Source organism: Pararge aegeria, chromosome 2 (genome assembly GCF_905163445.1).
Source record: "Pararge aegeria chromosome 2, ilParAegt1.1, whole genome shotgun sequence".
Classification (NCBI taxonomy): Eukaryota; Metazoa; Arthropoda; class Insecta; order Lepidoptera; family Nymphalidae; genus Pararge; species Pararge aegeria.
The window spans coordinates 16301334-16326071 of record NC_053181.1 but is presented as its reverse complement, the minus strand read 5'-3'; the positions used below and the strand labels follow the sequence as shown (position 1 = coordinate 16326071).

Here is a 24738-nt window from a genome sequence, read left to right as displayed (position 1 = left end):
TCAAATGTGATCGAAGATATTTAGTGCTAGCAGGGCCAACTCCAGAAGTAGGGGCAACCTCAAAAGAGAAACTTATCCAATCCTTTTTCTTACGGAACATTGTGAAAAGGATGATAATTCTTTATGACCTACAGTTTAGTACAGATTTGTGCACAACCGACCACTTATAGTTTCTATAGCACTTAACGCGTCTTTTTATTCATGGATTAATTGGTTTTCATTATTTCCGCATTTAAATTTTTGGCGAACACGTAACGTTTCATTTGAATCTAAATTATTTTAATTTATAAATAGGAGACCAATTTTAGCTTTATTTTAGTACTAAATTAAAATAGATTTTAAGATCTGTGCTTATATTTTAATAAGTATTTTTATGATTTTTTAATCATATCTTGTGAATCCCGGACACGTCCTGTCATTTGACCATTCAAATGCCGATTTTTATGATCAAATTGATACTTTTAAAACTCCTGATACTTTATCAACGCGTTGCGCTTCGTCAGGGAGTCGTAAAATGACAACTATAATGTGACGATCGCAATTCCTTCGGATTGACTGACAATTGCGATGCGACAATTGCTTTTATAATCACTAATTTTGCAATCTATCCATAGTTCCCTCGAGTCAAAAGCTCTTGCTTCTCCCCCGATTGGGTTCCAATTCTGTCCTTTCGCTGAATGTCAAATGCATGGCGGTCGTAGACACTAACTAGGTAGGTACGTAAAAAATATCGTTATGAATTACTTTTTTTTTTTATAAACTATGGTCTGGACACAAGTCTAGGTAATAGGATGTTGGTTTTTTTTTGTGTTTTAAATATGAGCTTTAGAGACTAGCATCGTCCGCTGACGAAATGTTGGAAGACGAATTTATTTTTAGAAAAAAAAAAACTTTAATGTTCTAAAAAGTTCAACAAGGTAATCGGACCTGTTTTGGTATAGCTGCAACGGTAAGGATAACTATGAAATTTCCGATGCGTCTCTAAAGCTCAACCTGTAAACGTGTGTAAAAATGTACTTACACAAAACAATACTTAATCTTTTAGTTACAGATAGATAGGTATCGAGTTAGAAAAATGAGATTAAATGTAATAAATTCTTATTATTTATCAAAAAAAACTTACCTTTATTATGTCGCTTTGAGGCTATGATACATTTTAAGTGGGTAATATAAAGCACGTGGATGATATAAATTGTTTCGGCCATTAACCGGCCTTTACTCATATCTATCACTAAAGTAATCTTACAATTACATATAGGTACACCGTGATTTTTTAATATCGAACATGGACATCCTCTCTTCACTATCCGATCAACAACTTAAAGCATTCACAATAATTGTAGTTTACTAGTAATACATTAAAACATTAATTTCTGCATGTGCTTCATAGTAAATCCTCGTTTTCCCATCTATTAGTTCACAGTACTACTATGTACACAACATGTCACCATTACATTCCTTAAAAGTATATCTGCGCAGCCAGTAATGAGTTATTTCAGTGGGGTTCAATTAGATTGGGCGTGCGTAAGTGCAGCAGTAAGAATAATTCCAGATCTCGCTGTAAAACTTGGGGTGAGCAACAAGCGGGATGCGGCCGTAAATGCAGGTCAATTTAGACAACCATCGCAGTCTTGTTAGCGCATTTTTGTGAGAACTGTTTGCTTGAACCATGCAGAGCTATCTATACCATTTTTTCAGTCATAAGTCAACATTCTAAACGCTTTCGTTATCTACGAAAAAGTAACTCTAAACTGTACTTTCGACAAAAAAAATATTCATTACTTCATATTGTTTTACCTGTTGTTAGTAAGAAATAATAATCTTCATGTATAAAAGATTAAATTAAAAATGCATTGTATAATCTTGCATCCATGTTTATTATTATAAATGTGAAGTTTATTTGTAAAATTAAGTAGTATCCAAACATGATTTTTAGCCGAAACCGAATCTTATTTTTAATTATACCTGAAATCTAGGGCTTCTCCAGCGACTAATTCTATTAAATTAAACAATAATACATAATTTCATTAAAAAATAATTTTATTAAATAATGGAATGTAATGTTACAGAATGAAGTTTATCATAAAAGTATTTTTTTTGGCGAAACCAATCGTGGTCGTTGACACTTTACAGCTTATTTAATAGGTACTAGATAGACAATACGACTTTAATTTAAAAAAAAAACATAGACCGTTGTAAACATTTATTCATATCCAATCTAACTTAACCATAAAAAAATTATTATGCTCATATAATATATTGAACTTTTTATTACTATTCATCTTTTAAAGATTCCTGTTCATATTTTCCAGTGCTATTATTCCTAATTTAGTGCCATTGTTACATGATATACTCATATTTGTTCGTTCTTTATCTGGTACTTACTTATTTAAGACATCTTAATTTATGGTACATTGATGAATAAAACTTGGAAGTTCTGAAAAATGTTAATCCATTATAATTTTGAATAAAAATAATATAGATGATACCAAAATCGGTCGTGCCATCTGTGTTAACTGCAACTCTATGTAAATTATTGTGGTGTAGTTATGTAAAGGTGCTGTTTTCACAAATGGTTATGTATTAGGGGCTTTCACAAGTTCAAGCTACCGTTCAATCTGCGTGGTAGTCCAAGTCTGATAACGACCGTTTTCTATATTCAATCTATCTGTAATCTGTTGATAAAGTTATTATTTGTTACAAATTCAATGGATATTTTTTGACTATGACAACGTTCTAAGTAAAAGATTACGGATGGATTGAATATGGAAAATGGACGTAATTCGATAGTAATTAAAAGGCAATGTGGATCAGCATAAGTATGCATAAATTTTGCTTAATCTATCCAGCCTCATCTAACGCGCAGATTTAACGGTAAATTTAAGTAATTTACGTGGCCCCTTAATGTTGACAGTGTAATAATAAAATTCCATCAAAATATATAATAAATATAATTATATGGTTTCAATAAATTTAAGTGCACATATCTAATATTTTATTTTTATTTTTATCATTTGTCATTACCACCATCGTGGTAACCCTTACTAACATACCCTAGTTACTGAACCTGCTTTAGTCTAAACACAAGATGCCTTATTATTAAACGTGGCATAGCGTCAAAATAGTTTGCAGTGTTTCCAGAAATTTGAAAGATGAAGTGTAATAAAACACTTAACTATTCATTTATACTGCCAATTTCAAAAACTCATAACCGGCCCCCTACTAGGCACGGGTCTTCTTCCACAATGAGAAGGGTTTAGGCCCAGTGAGGATTGGTAGCTTCACATGCCTTTGAGAAAATTGTAGAGAACACTGAGACATGCTGGTTTCCTCACGATGTTTTCCTTCACGAGTGATATTTTCATAGCTTAGTACACACATCAAATCTTAGAAAAGTTGTGCGCAACTCTGCAACCCGAAAGTGAAGCCGTAGGTTTAACCAGTCTATCACAGCTGCTCTATAAGCGAGGAATGCACTCAATTATTAATATTTAAAAAGCTCGTTACTTTTTGGTGTTCGCTGGGACACAATGTCAACACATGCTCAAAGAAGCAACAGATTTATTATGGTGATAGAAAAAAAAATATAATTGTTCGCCGCGGTTTCACCCACGTTGACAAACGTCCTAACATAATTATCGGTCTCAATAGGCACGTAAATTATTCTTAATATTTTCCAGGTGGCCACCTTGCTAATAGAACTAAATCTCCTCTCAACCTGTACATAGGTATTTTAATTTTTCCTCTAAACTATGCGTTCATATTGTATATGAACGCATAGTTTTAAAGGGCTTGGTTTAAACACACAAGATTGTCTTGTTTATAAAATTAATCTAAATGAATCTTTGTAAGGAATAATATTCAATGCCTAATGAAGCATGAAGAATATTTGAAGCTAAGATATGTTTTTTTTGGTATTAATAAAATCTGCTACTATACTTGCTACTTCCACAGATGATTTTAAAACAAATGCATGCTCAACGTTAAAAGCTTCCCTAATTTGTAGCTGTGGTGTGAATTGCTTTAAATCTTCAATATATTCCACTGGAGCCCAGCCATCATTTCTAGCATAAACAACATTAGTTAAATGCTTAATTTTCTGTATGCTTTCAGTATTTAGTGATAGTACCGTGTCCATTTCATTAAATGCCAAGTAGAAAATATTTTCCACTACGTCTGGATTCAATATTTTTATAATTGCAGAACTAAATTTAGAAGGTATAGATTTTATCCATATGTATATACCTATAATGTAAAACAGCACATATTTAGGTAGTAAATAAAATAATGTACTTAAAAACAGTATAATCTTATAAATCTTTCTCAGCACATTATTTACATATTTTCCATTTCTCGATAGTGCCATCTTTTGTATTGTAGGAAACAATAAATTTATAGAGGAAACTCTGTCAATCAAGTTACTTTGCTTATGGATAAGTTCTATAATCATCCAGGCACCAATGGAATGGCCAATGAGATGTATTTTACTATTTTTGTTAATATGGTTTTCAATTAAATCTAATTTATGTTCTAATTGATCTTTTAGATTGAATAAATATTTGTTTTTCTTATCTAGGCTCTCTTCATGTCCTGCATGACCTGGAAATAATAAAAAGTTTTGTTCAACTTAACGGCCGATTGGCGCAGTTTGCAGCAACCCTGCTTTCTGAGCCCAAGGCCGTGGGTTCGATTCCCACTACTGGAATATGTTTGTGTGATGAACATGAATGTTTTTCAGTGGCTGGGTGTTTATATGTATTTTCTAAGCATTTATGTATTATATATTTCATAAAAATATTCATCAGGCATCTTAGTACCCATAACACAAGCTACGCTTACTTTGGGGCTAGTTGGCGATGTGTGTATTGTCATAGTATATTTATTTTATTTATTTATTTAACTTTAAATTTACTGAAACTAAATTAATTAATGCCAAATTTTTGAAGCCCCTTCAACTGTTGTGTTTATGGAATTAATTCATCAAAATTTCACCCGTCAAAAAAATTTTTAGGAAAAAGTAATAACATATTAAATCAATGTCAGGAAATAACACTGGTAAAAAATTTTTGTAAGGGCTAATTAACTTTATAATATTGATAAATAATCTAAATTTGGCACATTTACTACCAAAAGTTACAACATGATTCCTCAGAGATGAATCAATTTGAAAAATTATATTTTCTTAAACTTTTTCACTATGACTATATATCTTGAAAGAACTTACCAATAACACAAATAGGAATTGACATACTTTTAAATAGTTCTGAAGCAAATTCAATATAAAAATCTGATATTCCAGGATTTCCTGTTATGCAAATAATTACATTCTCATTGTTAGATATTGGATCACCCCAAGTTATCAGAGGCGTTTGAACACCATTAAGTCTTATATAAAGTCTTTTCATTTTCGTAGTCTGATCGTAACAATTGTACAGGATGTACCGGGCAAGACTTTCTTTTTTTCAATAATAATACAGTAGCTGTTACTAGTTATACTGTTGTAGTTCTTCTGCTTTCCGTAACTTTCAATTTCCACATTCTAACATTCCATACAATAAAATTTATGACAGTAGTGACTAGTGAGATACATTTTTAACACTTTTTCCTCTTACCAAAGGTCAGGAAAAAATATCTTACTGGAAAACTAATTAAATTATTAGGTACATTCGTAACTTCAAGATTTTCAATCGATAAGATGTGAAAATTAAATAAGCGCAACATTCATTTACAAGGAGAATTAAGTTTCCCACTAAGTTAGCATTACGTTCCAACTTCTACTTATTTTGAACTAACAAGAACATCATAAAAATTAAATTACAAACATATTATATCAATCACATTTAGGTCCAGTATCTGTGTTGACTTGACAGGTAAATAAAAATTATCCGCAGATGTCAGAACTATCAGACTCATCATTATCAGAGATTTATAAACCACCAAAGATTATCCGCGCACTTACAAAATTGAAAACATTTGAATTGTCCGAAATAGAAAAATCACTCTACTGAAGACATGGCTTTATGCCTTACAATCTAATAAAACAACACTCAAGACATGGCTATAAGGTGATATACCTTAGCCTTTTCCCAACGGGAAACCTCCATAGAAAGAATAAACAAAATAAATGTCGGACTGTCAAGTGTCAGTGAGTTCAAGGCACAGTCCAGTAAATACTAAATAAATAGTTCAGTGATTTAAATACACTGCAGGCTGCAATTATTTTTGTTTAAGGATAGATAATTAATACTGGCTCCGTTCTACAATTCTTTAATATTATTCATACCCGCTGTTGCCTGCGGCTTCGTACGCGGTTTTTTGGTTTTTCATGAATTCTGCTGAAACCGTACATTTTTCCGGGATAAAACGCAGCCTATATTTTAATCCAGGGTATAATCTATCTCCATTCTAAAATTCAGTCAAGTTGGTTAAATAGTTTTTGCACTTTTTGCGTGTAAGACTAACATAGTATCCATATTATTCATATTCATACGTGCCGCACAGCTGCGATATACGTACAGCTGTCAACACTCAATTGTACAAACCTATGAATAAAGATTAGCTAGATTAGACATGGATAACACTGAATTAAAAATGTACAAAATAGAAGAGTTATTAGAAAGTGATGATGAACTACCAAGTGAGTTACACTCGATTTACTAAGTAATGCATTCACATTGTCAGTTTAACTTAAGTATATTTTCTAATTTCAGTGGATTATTATGAGGTTCCTGCAACACCTGCATACCAGATAGAGAGCCGTTTTGATGCTATACAGTTTAAGTGGATCAACCCTACTAAAACTTTGGCATCTAAAATTGAATCATCATACAGTTTAAAAGAAAACAAACTTTCCCATCTAGATCAGCAACATCCTATGCCAATTCTGAAAAAGGGAGTAATGAATAAGCATGATTTATTTTGTATTAAATCTATAGAAGACCTTGCTGGTGATGCAACTTTGATTTGGTTAATTAATTTTTTATTATATAAAGATATACAAGCAAACTATTTGTTTCTTAAGAGTTGTCTTGTAAGTTGCAAATAGGCAAATTTAGTTAACTCAGACATGATTATTATAATAGTGTTTTTGTTATATGCTACATTGTGTGGTTCAAGTAGGCAGATATCTCACACCATTGATTTAATATGCATCACACACTATTGCTTTGCTTTTTCAGTGTGAGATAGAGGTGTTTTATACATGCACTGACATACCCTCTTGATAATTTTCAGCAGTGAGAACAGGAAGCCTACATACATGCATCATACTATAAAATATTTTTTATTATACTTAATGATAAAGCAATAGCCTAAAATAGGTAGGGTTCTTTTTTACTTTTGAGTGGTGTTAGTATCTTCCTCAGTTTCAGTTAGCTATGTTAGTTACTTAGACAATATTATTTTGTATGGTTTAATGACAAGGTATGATAGACAGAGAACTTTTTTCAAGAGAAAATGGTGTGTAAGAAGGAATGGTGTCTAGTTGGCAATTATGTATCTAGTTTTTTGTATGTTTAGGTAGATGTATTATCAAATCCATCACATAAAATATTCAATCTCCAAACAAATAAGTTAATTGAAGTGAGCAAAACACCAGTAACCTGAGGAATGTGGGCGGTGAAACAGGTGAGGGTGCTATTAACAAGACACACATGATATTTAAGGACAAATAAATCTCAGTATAACTACAGATAATAATTTCTAATTTGCTTTCTAAACTAGTTTTTAGTATGAGCTTTTCTTTTCTATGATTTAAATAATATTACTTTGAGTGGATGTGTTCTAACTACCTTTTTATGTGATGACATAGATATAAAATAGATTTGACATAGATATTAAAACATTTTATTTCCAAATTAATATAGCATTTTATTAGAATACTTAATAATTTCTAATTCCTTATTTTCATTGAAAACCAAAGTTTTTAGTCTTTTGTTGGGAACCAATTTTGACTTTTCAATTCCATGAATTATCACTTCTTCAAGTGGATGTGTTCGTAATTTGTTGATTGATTTGAAGACTAAGAAATAACATATTTTGTATAAAAAGCGATGGCTAAACCCATCTGCAAAATGTTTAGCTACTTCTTTCCATCGAATATCAGTCCACACTTTATACGGATAAAGTCTCAATCTGAAATAATAAAATGTAACTATGTAAACACAAATAAATAAAGCAGTACTTCTGCTTACTTGTGTACACAAGTTATCACTATAATAAATAAATAGTTATGTTTCTTTATAGGCTATTCAATTAAAATCTCTTGTTCTCATTGTCTTAATTAACAATCCATAAGCTTATTAACTGTTTGACAAACAAAATCTTATTTAAGCTATTTAATTCAATATATGTATCAAAAACTTTGACCCATCCATTGAAAGGTTTTGACCCATCATTGCCAGCAGCCTGTCTGCTGCTGAAACCTTTAAAGGTGCCTTCTTATGCTTTATTGGATGATGGAAACGCTGCTATAGGACAATGTTATTCCATGAGGCATGGTCCACTAATGCTGAAAACACATTTAGTACTCACGTTTTAAAAACTTTCCTCCTTAATTTATTAATCTTTACATCGGCCTTCACAAACAATTGGACATGAAGTTCATCTTGCCAAAACTGTTGCAGATATATATACTGCTGACCTATATCTCCTTCGAGTTTTAACCAAACTGACTTCTCAAATTTCTTTTGTTTTAGATTATCAACTACAGTTTCACCACTGTGTTCCATTAGTAGTTTTAAAAATTTTGTTGCTAACTGCAATGTCCATTTTAACTTTTTTCTCTCAGGTTTCCCTATAACAATAAAATTATTGCATTTTAAGCTTCTGTTAAGAAATTCGAAAATCAAGCACACAAATAAAATTGGCTGTTACACATTTCAAAATCATGAAACAAATAAAATTTGGTGTAACACTAAGAACATAGCAAGTTTATTTTGGGCTAACTTAAAGTTAAAAGTCAATGTCAAAGTCAAAGTAAAACAATATTATGCATCAGTAATGATAAAAAGTATGCAGTTTTACCATTAAACATTTGCCACAGTCTTTTATAAATTCCTCTAGGCTCACGACTTAAAACTGCTGACAAATATATAACTGCATTCTTGGGGCAATGATAAAGACACACTTCCATTGCATTTTCTTCATATTTCAAGTATTTACCCTTATTTAGGCTACCATAACGGTTTAAAAAATGTTTGTGTACTTGATAAAGATTTCTCTCTAGGCCCCGCGCTAAGAAGGATATAACGAATCTTCTTACAAATTCTTCAGGTGTTGAAGGGCTGCGACATTTCTCCTTGTTTTTCCATCTTGCAAGACATATTGGTTTATTTGGAACATCAAAGTTCTAAAATCAGCAAGTATATTATGTATATTTTAGTAAATTACTTTTTAATGGATACCAAGCGATTATGAGCTGCTCCTGTAGGTGTTATCTGCAGTGAAGTCTGTACACATAATTTTTTTAAAACAGCCATATGCATCTCAGCTCTATAAATATCAATTAGCTATAGCTATATAATTATCAATGATACATTCAGTTTTACATAAATCTGGTGGCAACCATGGATTTCCAAAATTAATCCTTTTAGTTTGTTTAGTTGTTGTGTGAAACAAGTTATTACATTTATAATATCAGTAGTAGCATAGCTTACCTTCTGAAATTTCTTCCAGTTTTTATGTATTTTTTTACTTTCATCTGAACATATAGCATCTGTTCGAAACATAGCTGTTTCTTTGCAATTACTTTGATCTAAAGGTCTAGTGAGACAGTTAGCCATTTGATACCAAGGCTGATCCCATGTTACAACCATTTCATTTTGCTTGCTCAATAGTATCTGAAAATTAAACAATGACAAAATTATAGTGCTTTACATTGGAACTTTAATTTCATCATTACAAACAAGTTTTATGTATAGTGTATATTATCTGCATAACCAGGTGGTTTGCCTGTAATAATTTAAAACGTTATGTACTGCTTCTTAATAAGTAGGCTCTGGAAGGCAAAAATTATGTATGTCCACACTTGTAGTTCTTGAGTTTAATGTTCAACCATAAAATTTTATTATATGAAGCATAATAAGTGAATGTACTGACAAGCCTTTAAAACAACTTATGTATAAATGTGATTAAATGCGCTTTGTTAAGTCCTTACACGATATATGTATAAATCACTTCGTGTACACGATTTATAACTATTTCTTTAGGTTAAGGTTTCAAACAGATTTTAAAACTGTTACTGTTAAATAGAAAATCTTTGAACGTGCATGGATATATATTTCAATAGAGTAAATATACTTATTTCATACCACAGTATATAGTACAAATACCTGCATAAATTCCTCATCTTCCAATTGAATTTCGTCTAAGCGCGATAGAATATTTTCCATTAATGAGGGGTCAGTTATATCTTCAACAATACTAAATTGCTCTTCCATGATGGCAATTGTAAAAAATAAATTATTTGGTGTGGAATTTCGAAATATAAAGTATTAATATTGATCACAACAACGCGGCATTTACAACTAAATTAATATATTGTATATTATGACTAAAAACTATACTATGAGTTAGGAGTTGAAAATAAGGTTAGTTGTTTTTGTTGTCCCCATCAAGATCATTGGCCATACAGCATTAGGTTAGGTTTATCTGGTAGGATAAGATTCTCATTTTTTTATTAATCTGAGGTTTTCAGTACTTTTTATCTGTGGTCTCTACTGTTGCTTGCTTTTTCTAATGTTCGCACACGCTCGCCGAGTAAGGCTTGCCGCAAATGCTGTATTTGAACATCCGAATGCATAGAATCAATATAAAATGCATTAATTGCAGCACAATATATTCACTTTTTTTGGAATACCGCTGCAAGCCCGCGCGTTCGGGTAAACTGTTTAGAAAAAACCCATGCGGAATGCAGCGCTGCTATACAATTTGATTGTGGCACACTCGTTCGAAAATGTCCATTCTCAAGCGCCCACGCCGCTCTTTCGGACTTATAATTGAAATTTGTTACGCATACAACGCATTCGTATCGATTGCATTTATGTCATGTCGAAAAAACAATTTATATGGATGTGCTTGTAACTCTCGACGGACAATACGGGCTCAATGGGTTTTTAATGGATGCACCCAATACCAACAATGTTTCATTTTTAACAGAAATGCAATTGAAAATAACACTTTGTTTTGACTTTGTCACATCGCTTGTACTTTTCGTACAGAAGTCTGCGCTGCACTAGTGTTAGTCTAACGAAAAACCAAATTTAAATTACGCATTTGTTTACTCGCATACGGAAAGCGAGGGTCTGCGGCCAGCCATAAACGTAGTGCTATATTATCCGAGTGCGATCGTTACACTGGTATTAAATAGTTCAAATAAAAACTTACTATGATCTGTGGTGTGCATTTATTTTATCATTGTTCTTAGCATTACTGGCCAGTGGCCCGTAGGTACTCTGTTCTTAGGTTTTATGCTATAGTGCTATGTCGACTCTGTGGTAAAATGTTTTGAGATTTTGGTTTCAGAGTAGGTACCTAATAAGGTATTGTTTTGTTGAGAAAATAATTGAAATGAGTGTTTTCAAAATTAGCCATGTATTTCCATAATAATTTAGGTTCTTAGCGTTGATTTAACAGTTTAATTTAAGATGATGTCGTGTGTTTGATTCAGGCGTGATAAAATAGATATATAAACTATCCGAAAAGTGTTGAATTGCCTTAGAATCATAATTATTCTGCTGTCAATAAAAAGTTTATTCGTCCCTTTTAAACGAATTGTATGCGCTTAGTGCGCTTTTTTTTAGGGTGAGTGCGGTGTCAAACTCTTACTTGATAAAGATTTAAACATATAGACAATAGATGTATATGTAAACAATATATTACCTGTTAAAAATATTACAAATTTATTATTACAGGTTGCTAGATCTTGTACTGTTAATCTAATAAATGAAAGATTTCAATCATGTTTGTGTCTCACGATATGAAGTCTAAGAAAAAACCAAAACCCAACATCCTACGTAAAAAGCCTGTGCTCAATAAGTGTTTAGTTCACACATTAGGCAAGCCTGAATCTCAAGATATACAATCTCTTCTGACCTCATCTTTTGTTCTTGATCCAAAAAAGAATCAACTAGAAGAACACAAAACTACGAACTATGCCAACCATGTTTATCCTATAGATAAATCAGAACATAAAGTAGATGATGAGGCTACATGCAATACTCAAGATAGCAGAGATAATGTTTATGTTAATAACAGTTTAATATATTTTAATACCAGCCAACAAAATGGTAAGATAATTGAATATTAAGCATATTGTTCACCCGTCTCATTGTGGGAAGGGGGGAGACCTATGCTGTGTATTTGGCCAGTAATTGGTTGTTATAATGAAGCATATCATTCTTTAGATGACATTATTTATTTGTAGACTAAAAAGGGGTGTATACTTATGTGCATGTGTTAGAAGCTATACTTTGGCGTAACAAGATAAATATCTTTTCAAACTATTTATCTCTCACCTTCTTCTAAGTTTGTAGAAAAAACTACACTAACAAAACATTACTACTACATTGAAAATTTTATTACAATGCATTTTTAAATATCCCAAAAAAATATATATCTCTACATAATTAAAAAAATGGACATAATAAACATAAACATAAACATTTGGAATACTAATAGACTCATCTTTAGACAACCAAGTCTCACTCGGGTTAGGAAGGTTGTCTACTGTATAATGGCCATTGTCCTTGTACTACTTTATAACCTGGATAGGCCCTGGATTTGATTCAAAGGTCTAGTTAAAAATTCTTAGCTATTGGGTTTTGTTTCTAATATCATCTTTGTTTTTAAGAATCATCATCATTATCCCATAAAGGTCTCACTACATGGCAAGAATGGAAAAGGCTTTTGCCTTAGTCCACTAGACTAGCTAAGTGCAGGGCAGTAGACTTCAAACACCTTTGAGAATGTTACAAAGAACTCTCTGGCATGCAGGTTTCCTCACAATGTTTTCCTTCACTGTTAAAGCAAGTGCTATTTAAATTGCTCAAATTAACAAAAGCACATAATTCTGGAAGGTCAGAGTTGCATGCTGGGGACATGGCCATAACCAGGCTAAAACCTTTACCACTAGGCTATCACAGCTTCTTGGGGACACTAATAGGCTTCTTAATGGATTTCCTGGATATCTGTTTAGAATTCCTTATTAAATTGCAGCCCTTCAGTAGGAGTTGAGTTTCTTGCCGGCTTCTGCTGAGTTTCTTGCCGGCTTCTTCTCAGTAGAATCTGCCTTCCGAACCGGTGGTAGAATCACTACAAACAGACAGACTTGACGTTTCAAAAGTGCTTATATTAGGCCTACTTGAAATAAATGAATTTTGAATTTTGAATTTGAATTTTGGGTGTAGAAATGAAGAACAGCTTTTTTCTTTTGTCTAATATGTATTTTCTTTCAGACATTGAACTTAGCCAAAATCAAACTGTAAATGAGGAACCATTTTTATTAGGTGATTTGATAAATCAGGTATGTTAACTTTTTGTAATTTTTTTGGTATTTAAGTAATATGACAAAATATAAATATGTAGCACTTCCTGTACAGAATGAAAATATGGTATTTGAAAGAGACACAAACAAAGATATAGAAAAGCAGGGAAAACATAAGTGGTGTTTCAACTTTATTCAAGATCCTGAAACCATTATAATTAAACAAAGTAAGTATGAAGTTTTGAACCATGTTTAACCAATATTGGTCCATTTCTGTGGGAAAGTCATCCATTTTATTTTGTGTGATCTTTTAGTTGTTGACACTGAGCCAGGATTGCTAGGATATGCCGAAAAAAATCCAGTTGTAACATTGACACCACAATCTGAACAATCATCAGAGCCTACAATATTGCAGAATGACAATCTCACTCCAGTAAATTACTCGCAAACACTGTCTATTAAACCTATAATCAACTTATCTCCTAAATTTAAGGTAAATAATCTTTTATTTTATTATGGACACTCTTATATTCATATCCAAATAAATAAATAATACTGAAACTAGTTCCTCTAAAAAGGGTTTTCAGAACCCTTTTGAATTCAAACTGGTATTACTCTTTATAGTCTTTTACCTGTGGAACTCCAGTCAACACCAAAACGATACATTGTCTAACTCATAAAAAAAAATTAGCAATATGGGTGTATCCAAACACCCATATTGCTAAATTTTTGTTTGTATCTTTTTTTTTGATAGATAACCTTAAAAGAAAGGTGCCTCATAGAGCAACTATTTTCTAATTATTATATAATTTTTTAGTGTGATATACCTGACTGCAATAAAGAATACCGGAGCAAACAGATATTAAAAAAACATATGAGTGTACATAGCAAGGATAACACTGCAAAGCCACAAAGGCAGATAAATGTAGAATGTCCAGTTAAACGGATCCATGAAAATGGTGATGAAGAGCCATGCGGGAGAATTTTTAATATTAGGGAAGAACTCATGAAACATTTGAATGAAGACCATACAATTGATGAGGCACTTTACAGGTGGATAAATTTTTCAAATTCTTATTACTTTATTTAAACGGATGGCAAAAATAATTGAGGGGCACGGTAGCAAGCTAACCTGTAAGGGGTATGGCAGTTTTATTAAAACCATACCCCTAATTTGTCCTTATCGCTTACTGGTTCTAGCCATGGCTGAAATGTGAGAAAATTCAGAAATGATAAAGCGTGGCAGGTTACAAAAATGTTAAACATATTTTATACGAACTCAGCATTGACCAGTCAATGCTTTCTTAGACTTTCGCGGCTTTCTAAAACTAGACCTCGGCCCGCTTGTTCTTTTTCACTTTGACACGGGAGTATTTTAAATTTATAATTATTGTATTACCCAATCAAAATATCCGACGCAACTATAATTAATTGGCCAATAGCTATGGGTATTGAATGAAAGGGTTGGACTAGTGGAATAATATTGAATGTCGGGGATTTCTTAATTTGTTAATTATTACGTTTCTTGTGTACGTCTTCACTAACGTTTAACAAGGCAATGTTTAAGTAAGTAACGCCTAATCAAAGAAGAAGTAGAAGAAGAAGAAACACTTCGCACGTAAAACATACAGGAAGAGAATCAGTAAGGAGTAGGTATACAGTAAACAATGTAAACATGCAAAGGCGGCTTTATTGCTGCAAGCAATCTCTTACAGGCAACCTTTGGAGACAGGACTAACAGCAAGATAACTGTATAGAGCCAAGAGTGTTGATATATATACAGATATATATAGATTTAAGGTTAAAATTTATATTTTATTCATCTTTCAAGTGTTAGTTTACGAGTTGCTGATACATTAAGCACCGCCGAATCGGTGTCGTAACTTTATATGGCGCCTAACATCGTTAGTCATCATCTAACAGCTGGTGAATGGTTTTTTATCTCTGCGTAGCATTCCAACCATTAGGGACCCGATTTCAGCATTTACTAGATTTACTGAAAAATTAGTCTAAACCTTGGATTGTTCTTCATAACTGTTGTATACTGTGTCTAGCTGCCCCGAGTGCAGTCGGCGCTTCTTCTGGGCGTCGGGGCTGCGCGCGCACGCTCGCGCGCACGTGGCGCCGGGCCGCGCCGAGCTGGCGTGCCCGTGGCCGGGTTGCGAGCGCGTGTTCCGCCAGCCGTGCCGCCTGCGCGAGCATGCGCGAGCACATACCGGCGACCGCCCCTACCCGTGCCGCTTCCCGGTCAGTCTTGTACTAATCTTTATCAACCGGGTCTCCTCTCAGAATGAGGAGGATTGACGCCTTGGACCACCACGCTGGGCTAGTGCAAATTGGTGGACTTCAAAATTCAAAATTCATTTATTTCAAGTAGGTCTAATATAATCACTTTTGAAACGTCAAGTCTGTCTGTGTGTAGTGACTCTACCACCGGTTCCGAAGGCAGATTCTACCGAGAAGAAGCCGACAAGAAACTCAGCAGTTGCTCTTTTCCAATATCAACAATTTATTAAATTATAAAATTCATTTTTCTATCTTGTGAGAGATGAAAGCGGAGCCGGATGCTTCCAAGCAATCTTGTCATTACGAAACTCATCAGTTGTATAGTAACCTCGCTGTAATAAATGTATTTTAACACATTCTTTAAACTTATGCATTGGTAGGTCCAAAATTATTTTAGGAATCATGTTATAAAAGCGTATACTCAATCCCACAAATGATTTCTGCACCTTTCGCAGACAATATGCAGATGTTACTAACTTCACACGCCTTTGAGAACGAATACAAAACAGAGAGCTCAGTTACTTATTCGGTCACGTGAAAGTTACATACGGTTTATATGATATCGAATGAGCGCCAATTCTGACATGGCAACTAATGATTTATCGGTATGGTGGATGAAGTAGAAATGGTCCGTTCTAGAACTGCGGCTGGTCGTTCCGCACGGCGAGTAAGTTACTGCGGCACGCGCGGCGGCACACGGGCGAGCGGCGGCACGCGTGCTCGGCGTGCGGCCGTGCCTTCCTGCGCCGGGAGCACCTGCGAGATCACGCACAGCGGCACTCAGCACCCAAGCGGCGCGCCAAGCACGCCTGCCCAAATGAAGGTATTCATTCATTCCTTGACATTGCTTGACGAATGATTCATTCTATGACTATCTAGACTATTTAACATGGCTCGGAGGCATTTTCTCCTGTGACTATAGACCGATCAATTCGTGAGCGACAGCGATTACGTACAGTATAAAATAACGACCACTGACGCAGTTGTGACACTGATCCATCTTCGCTTTCTTCAGTGCAAGAGAAACGAACCATGCGGTATCACGGACTCCACACCCTTCTCCTAAACAACCGCATCTGATTTCGTACAGTATAAAATAACGACCACTGACGCAGTTGTGACACTGATCCATCTTCGCTTTCTTCAGTGCAAGAAAAACGAACCATGCGGTATCACGGACTCCACACCCTTCTCCTAAACAACCGCATCTGATTTCGTACAGTATAAAATAACGACCACTGACGCAGTTGTGACACTGATCCATCTTCGCTTTCTTCAGTGCAAGAGAAACGAACCATGCGGTATCACGGACTCCACACCCTTCTCCTAAACAACCGCATCTGATTTCGTACAGTATAAAATAACGACCCCTGACGCAGTTGTGACACTGATCCATCTTCGCTTTCTTCAGTGCAAGAGAAACGAACCATGCGGTATCACGGACTCCACACCCTTCTCCTAAACAACCGCATCTGATTTCGTACAGTATAAAATAACGACCCCTGACGCAGTTGTGACACTGATCCATCTTCGCTTTCTTCAGTGCAAGAGAAACGAACCATGCGGTATAACGGATTCCACACCCTTCACCTAATCAACCGCATCTGATTTCGTACAGTATAAAATAACGACCATTGACGCAGTGCAAGAACCATGCGGTATCATGAATTCCACACCGTTCCTCTAAACCTCATCAACTCATCGATCGCAAGATTCGGGCGGTATACCCACGTTTCTATTTTCGTGTGCTACGAAGAATAACCTGCCGAGCTAAATGGCAAGTGTTTATTACACTGCACGCTTAATATCAACCTGAATTGTTGAATTTTTGTATTCCACTACAACTTAGCCCTTGACTGCTATCTCACCTGGTGGTGAGTGATGATGCAGTCTAAGATGGTAGCGGGCTAACTTATTAGCTCTAACAAACGCCCTAAACGGCATAGCACCGGAACACTAAATCGCTTAGCGGTACGTCTTTGTCGGTAGGATGGTAACTAGCCACGGCGAAAGCCTCCCACAAGACCGGACCAGAGAAAATACAGAAATTATAAATTCCCAAATTGGCCCTGCCGGGAATTGAACCTGGGACCTATTAAAATAATTACAGAACTGGATACAGTACACATAGCTCTTTCGATTCCATACAAATCGTAGTTAGCGTTCACGCTATCGAATAGTTAGACAATATTACACTATGCCCTAAGAGCTGTTAAGCATGTAAAGTACAAACTGAATATACACTAATAATATTTTTAGATTGCGAGCAGAGTTTCACGAACATGAGCTCACTCTACATGCACATGAAGAAGGTACATAAAGACGAGAGCGTCCCATCTGCGGCTGTTACGAATGCCGACAACCAAGAGATAACGAGAGTTAAATCCGATAAAATGTTCATGGTAAATAAATTATCTGTCTTGTATAAACGATATTTATTATATATATATATTTATACAAACGATAATGTGTCGGCCGATTGGCTCAGTTTCCAGCGACCCTGCTTTCTGAGTCCAAGGCCGTGGGTTTTTCCCACAACTGGAAAATGTTTGTGTGATGAGCATGAATGTTTTTCAGTGTCATCTACCCATAACACAAGCTATGCTTACTTTGGGGCTAGATGGCGATGTGTGCTTTGTTGTAGTATAAAAATAAATAAATATAAATTATAGAATTGACAGACGCGGCGTTAGCCCAGTGGGTAGGGCTTCGACTTAATTTTTGGAGTTGGAATCCCAGCACGCACCTCTAACATTTCTTGGTTTTTTGAGCCAGCGTTGTGGCCTTAACCCCTTCTCATTGTGGGAGGAGACTCGTATCCTGTAGTGGGTCGGTAATGGGTTGATATGATGATGATGATATAAAATTGTCCTTTTTCTCTTGAATTTTCCAAAATAATGGAAAATAGTGTTACTAAAGCAATTTTTTGTCAATTCTTGTAAGATCACAAGTATTATGAAATGAATGGTATGAAAACAGATTTTGTCCTTCTCAATCTTCGTAAGAGTCTTATAAAATCAGGGCTGTATAAAGAGCTTGGATTCATGATATAATCTTTCCAAATATTTGAAGCACTCGAACTATCTGAATAAGCATTGATTTTGAGATTCTAACCAATTTCGTAATTTGAGGTCACTAAGAAGTTTCTGAACTGGGTCATGGGTCATGACTATGGTTCAAAAACATGGTCGTTAACTATGGGCCTCATAAGAAGGCTCAGAATTACTCAGTGGGCGATAGAGTAAAGTTTATATTCATTCATTCGTCAGGTAAGTTTATTGGAGCCGAGTGAGGCCACTGAGATCGAGCACGCAACCGTAGACGAGGATACCATTGAAGGGGTGCTGCAAGAGGAGATGGGTGAGATAGAGGAAGTGGAAGAAGTAGAGGAGACAGGGGAGTCGGAGGAAGTAGGTGACGTAGAGGAGGGGCACTCCGCACGCACGCACTGCACGTGGCCGCTACCGACGCGTGCCCAGCATTTCCAGCCCAGTGACGAGTACGTGCTAGAGGAAGATATGCCAGTACGTACCTTAACACCTTTTTTTCTTAATAAACTTTACATTACTTACTAGTCGAAAATATCTTTTAAGTTTGTTTTTCACACTAATCGCTTGACAATGCATTATTACATAATCTATTATTGAAAGCTTAAGTACGTCAATACATCCTTAGCATGGATTAGTGGGTAAGTAATGTTGAACTCGAGTCCCTAGGGGCTTTTATTATTTATTTATTTATGTATACTCTTCATTTGTATACCACATCATTCAGAAAAACAAAAAAAGAACAAACACTTCAACAATGAAGTAGGATACAAAAGGCGGCCTTATTGCTAAGTAGCGATTTCTGCCAGGCAACCTTAGGATTAGGAAAATTTAAATCATAAAATTCAAATAATAATTTCAATTTTATGATAAGGAACTTCGCGCTCTGCGTATCTGAATAAAATCAGTTCATTCTTATATTGCTACCTCGTTCTAACGTATGTTCCTATCACTCACCACGGTCTGTGAAGAACCATAGAGTATAGATTGTAAAAAAAATCGTTGTTTGCTTGGGATTCATCCCGGCCTCCTTAACGTAAGACATTGCTTTACCCCCTTGTTGAACATTCTACTATTAAGCAAGCTGTTGCACGCGTTCTTTCTCCTCGTTTTTTTATAAATCCGTGAGAATCGTTTGTTTTCCCGTAATCAAAATTAGCTTATATTACTCTCCGTCCTTTCAACTAACTCCATACCAAAAATCGAGTTGATTTATTGCATAGTTCGCGACTGAAGGAAGGACAAAAAACAAACACACTGTCGCATTTTTAATATTACTAAGGATAGTTAAAAATATATAAGTTCCAACTTAAAAAATAAACTTTTGACAATAAAAATTTTATTCGGAATAGTTATTTATGCAACTGTTGTGCTATCAACAATTGCATACAAGACTTTTTCTACTCCCATAAATGGTTTACGTTTTAAAACAGGACAGACTTTTAAATATGTACCGGTATTTTAAGTGAAGTATATTCTCTTGTGATTGAGTTTTACTACTGATTGTGGCTGAGTTTTATACAAATATTTCTAACGAAATCGTTTGGTCTACGAATAATGCTACCCTATTCACAATTTACCATGTCCAAGAGAAGAATTTACCATGTCCAAGAAAAGGATAGCGATATATAGCGAGTTATTTACAACCGACACGTTTAGTGTATATGGCATATGGTGATACAGGTTTCCCCAGTACAAGAGCGCAAGCACTTCTGCCGGCTTCATATTGAACTTTTCGCCTTTTAATAACCAAACAAAAACTTGGTTGGTTTTGTACCAGTTTCGAGTACATTACAAATTATGAAAATAATTGCAGTATTAAACTGGCTTTATACACTGAATGGCGTTGCTGTGTTGTATGGTCTGTAAGAAATACATCAAGTGTTATAAGAATATAAGAATAACTAAATTTACCGCAGGTGGAACAGTCAGAGGGGTCTGAAAGCAATATATACACAGTGAGAAGTGATCTCTTCCTTCATGGAAATGTACTGCACAATGAAGATAGCGAGTAAGTTAAAACAATCTGCTATTTTTTTTCTTTTTTTCGTTCAGGAATAGGTACTCGATTAGGGATTACAATCGTGAAAATCGGATCTGATAATCCGACAGATCACCGGCACAAACAAAAGCGTGGGAAATTTTTCAGAATAGTAAAACCATTGAGAATAAATTTAAAAACCATGACATTTCTAATTCCATTTTGTTAACTTCGGGGAATGTTTGGGAAATTTATGTGTATATTTTTTGGAGATTTACCCGGCTAAGTTTGTTGTGGGCTCTTCTTAGACCAGGGCGCGTTTGGAACCCTTGTAGCTTTAGGTTTAAGTTGGCGAACGAAGTTATCACCATCCACTTACAATTATGTAAACATATTATATGTATGTACGCTTCATAAGTGCCTGTGATTGGCCTACATGAATAAAGAAGTTTTGAATTTGAATTTTGAATTTGGATTTTAATTATTAGGGATCTTAGCAGCATTTGTTACATCCAATCAATCAATCATTCAATCATTTAATCATTCAATCAATCTATCTATCTAGATATATAAAAGAGAAAGTGTGTATGACTGTGTACGGTATGTTCCGTATAGGCTCCGAAACGGCTGGACCGATTTCAATGAAACTTTCAGGGAATCTCCGGATTGACCTGGCGAGTAATCCTGTAAAGTTTGGTGACGATAGGAGCAGTCCTATTTTTGAACTGTCAAACTGTCAAACTGTCAAATACAGCTTTTATTTACTATGATGTATTCTATTGTTGGGAGTAGATAATGATCGTGAGATAATGATCGATAACGAAAGTGCTTATAAAGTAGGCCTACTTGAAATAAATGAATTTGAATTTGATCTTCACCCGCTCGAGAAGAGAATAGAAGAGAATGAATACGGAGAGAAATAAATGATTTAATATATTATGAGACTTAAATTAAAAATTTAATGATGTAAGTTTATTGTTTAAATAAAATAAAGCAAAATCTAGCTCGGCGAAGCGGGCTGGGTACGTTAGTAGCCTATAAAAGTCCTGTTGGTGATCGTAGTAGAAAGTAGTAGTGCCCAGACCACGCCGGTTCCCCTTCTCTATTATATTCCGTTAGTCACCTCGTACGACACCCGCGGGATAACTGCATTCTGATTCGTTGTCACCACACAGCAAAGTTAAATACAAGTTTAATGTTTAATATAGTCGGGTGTATTTTGTAGGCAGATGGCGCAGTGCGCGCGCGTGTCGGAGGGCGAGGGTGAGGGCGAAGGCGAGGGCGAGGTGAGCGTGGCTCGAACAGATGCTCTCACGCTGGACGCAGATCTGTTACTCGACGCGCCCTCCGTGCATTTTGACCAGGTACGTGGTTTAAGTATATACATCATTAGCGACGTGCCCTGCCTTTGCCCTGCATGGGTAAAATGTAGCTGTACTACGATGGAGCAATTTGGAGTCACTAATATGTTTGTTACACCACATTAAAAATCTTTGAATTTTTGTGCTTTTTCTTAATATGTATGTTAACAACGTATGGACGTCCATTTGAATAACTTTATCTATGGCTAAAATCCGTTGCGAAGTTTAAAAGCTATAAGCTTGATGAAGTACATCAAGCGTAAACACCGGGAGAGTCTTCAGCGTTCAAATATCATTTATTTAGCATAAAAAATCTAATCTTAACAGATTCTGACAGCTGACTAGCGTAGGGCGAAGTTATACAGACATAAAGTTTTTGAAATATCCTTCCGCTTTCTTGGTTAAGCAAGGGAAGTTATAAACAAAAAAAAAGTTATCGAGAGTGTTCAAATATTTAAATTTGACATTGTTAATAATAAATTATTTCGTACGGCCTAATATAAGGCAGCCTTGCCACGTAGAATGTGACAATTGGTAGGGTAATGTCCACAATTTCCACCACAGTAGTAAAGGTAATCTGTTACCTACAGTGGCAGAGACGGGTTTTACTGGCCGACTGGCGAGCAATTGTCATTCAATGGTGCCAGCAGTGTCTTGCGTGAGGCCGTCTTAAACATTAATTCCTTTTAGTTTTGTGTGTATTAACTGTTTTATACAATGTTTTTTGTATTTTTACACGCTTTATATTAGCTTCACTTGTATGTTTGTTTGTAACCGACTTCTTTGGGCGCGATTTTGACCCACTTTAAACGGTCAGATTTCTTTCAAACTTTGTAGACATATCGAGGACCGATGACAATACACTAATCTGAAAAGATTATTCCAATTTTCACTATAAAAAATAAGATTTTTTACTAATTACTACAGCGCCATCTAGACCCAAATGTAAAAAACCTATGGCGTTCGCGTACCTAACAAATTCCACAGAAAACATTAAGCTACTAGATGGTAGAGGGCGTTAGCTATTACTTTTTTATGGCCTGTTTTAAATAATAATTAGAACTTGCATTTCGAGAGACGGGCACACTGAATAAAAAAAAAATATTTTATCTCTTTAATGGTGGATGGGTTACTGATTAATTTTGCTCTAATAAAAATAATAGATCAAGAAAAACAAAAAAAAAACGCTATTATGAATAAACTAAAAGAAAGAAATTAGTTTAGTTTTTTATACCAAGCGTGTTTTTTTAGTTTGTTTGAACTATTTAATTTTATTTGTGTTGAATCTGGCTAGAAAAATCGCTAGGTTATCTCATTCAGCACAACAAATGCACCAATGCATATAGTGGATGAAACTAATAGGATAACGAAAGCGTTTACGACTCGCGACTGAATTCCATTCCAAATATTTATGTGTTGCAGGAGGAATTGTACACTGACGCGGTGGACGAGTCGTCTTTCCGCGTGTTCCTTCTGAGCGGCGAAGAGCTCGTGTAGTCATACTCAAGACTGTTTTAAGTAAAATCTATTTTGTTACACCTTTACATCACTACGAGTTATACTTGTAGCTGATAGCCTTATAATGAGTTTCAATATATTTGCTCGTAAAATGTTATGTCGATGCTATGAAAATATTTAAAGGCACTGTGCGATTAAAACGGCAAAGAATAGTCTGCCTGACTGGGTGGCAATATTTCTCTCAGTGCCCGGTATTAAGAGAGTACTCTCTACACCTTCTTTATTTCTTGTGACTTTTAACTATTAGCTTGTAAAGTCGAATAATAAACGTAAGAATTATGCGAGACTCTATTAAAACTCTCGCCGATGTTTCGGGCTTCAAGTTTGAGTCTTAACTTTGCGAACTTTTATCATAAGAATCATATGAAATACCTTAACACTGTAGCTTGCTCACTCATATACCTAATTATTTTGTATACTAACCAATCCTAATCCAAAGGTAATCTAGTTTGCCGAGAATAAATCAAATTCAAAATTCGAAAACCAATATCTCTAGATGAGTTACGAATTATGATAATTGGTCGGGGGATATTTAATATCGTCAACTCGTTTTGCTTTTGATAATTATTATAGCAGATTGCACGACACGACTCGACACGGGATCTCGACTAGGTTAAATAAAGCAAAACAAAATGCAAGAATCCATTTAATTCCAGGGATGGACTATCATACTTGTAGAAAAACCACGCCTCTGTTTAGATACATAATTAGGAAACAATACTTTGTTCATAAAAACAAAAATGCCCGTTTTCACTAACAACGAACAAGGCAATATCATCATAAGTGAAATGAAATGAAATGAATGAATGAATGAATGAAAGAATGAATGAAATACATTTTATTGTACACCAAAATAAAAAACAAGCATTAAAAAAAAACAATTTAAATAAAGGAGAAAAGGTACAATAGGCGGCCTTATTGCTTAAAAGCATAAGTAACGTCTAATCTAAGGAAATACCTAGGCATACATTTTACCAATAGTTATCACCCAAGAGTTGGTCAGTTTTTTTTTCATAAAAATCTCCTAAATCATTCGGCGATTCATAGTTTTTTTGAAAACGA

The 24738-nt window shown here is 34.8% G+C and overlaps 3 protein-coding genes across 3 annotated transcripts; 1 reads left to right on the top strand and 2 right to left on the bottom strand.

Annotated features, from left to right (window-relative positions):
* Positions 1 to 2019: 2019 nt before the first annotated feature.
* On the bottom strand, positions 2020 to 6190 carry LOC120634091 (lipid droplet-associated hydrolase). The gene is made up of 2 exons (XM_039904486.1): positions 5225 to 6190; positions 2020 to 4599 (listed from the first exon to the last, which is right to left on the bottom strand). Exons 1-2 carry the CDS (start codon positions 5403 to 5405, stop codon positions 3896 to 3898), a joined length of 885 nt encoding a protein of 294 aa, XP_039760420.1. The 5' UTR covers positions 5406 to 6190; the 3' UTR covers positions 2020 to 3895.
* A 1639-nt stretch (positions 6191 to 7829) lies between these two features.
* LOC120634082 lies at positions 7830 to 10779 on the bottom strand. Its single transcript, XM_039904477.1, has 5 exons — positions 10332 to 10779; positions 9657 to 9839; positions 9025 to 9349; positions 8533 to 8794; positions 7830 to 8133 (listed from the first exon to the last, which is right to left on the bottom strand). Exons 1-5 carry the CDS (start codon positions 10437 to 10439, stop codon positions 7857 to 7859), a joined length of 1155 nt encoding a protein of 384 aa, XP_039760411.1. The 5' UTR covers positions 10440 to 10779; the 3' UTR covers positions 7830 to 7856.
* A 680-nt stretch (positions 10780 to 11459) lies between these two features.
* LOC120634750 (zinc finger E-box-binding homeobox 1-like) lies at positions 11460 to 24271 on the top strand. Its single transcript, XM_039905526.1, has 13 exons — positions 11460 to 11802; positions 11913 to 12287; positions 13455 to 13522; positions 13599 to 13710; positions 13798 to 13976; positions 14301 to 14536; positions 15538 to 15730; positions 16409 to 16592; positions 18029 to 18171; positions 19039 to 19293; positions 20736 to 20827; positions 22023 to 22161; positions 23581 to 24271. The coding sequence occupies exons 2-13, from the start codon at positions 11960 to 11962 to the stop codon at positions 23653 to 23655; spliced, it is 2004 nt and encodes a 667-aa protein (XP_039761460.1). The 5' UTR covers positions 11460 to 11802; positions 11913 to 11959; the 3' UTR covers positions 23656 to 24271.
* The last annotated feature ends 467 nt before the right edge of the window (positions 24272 to 24738 follow it).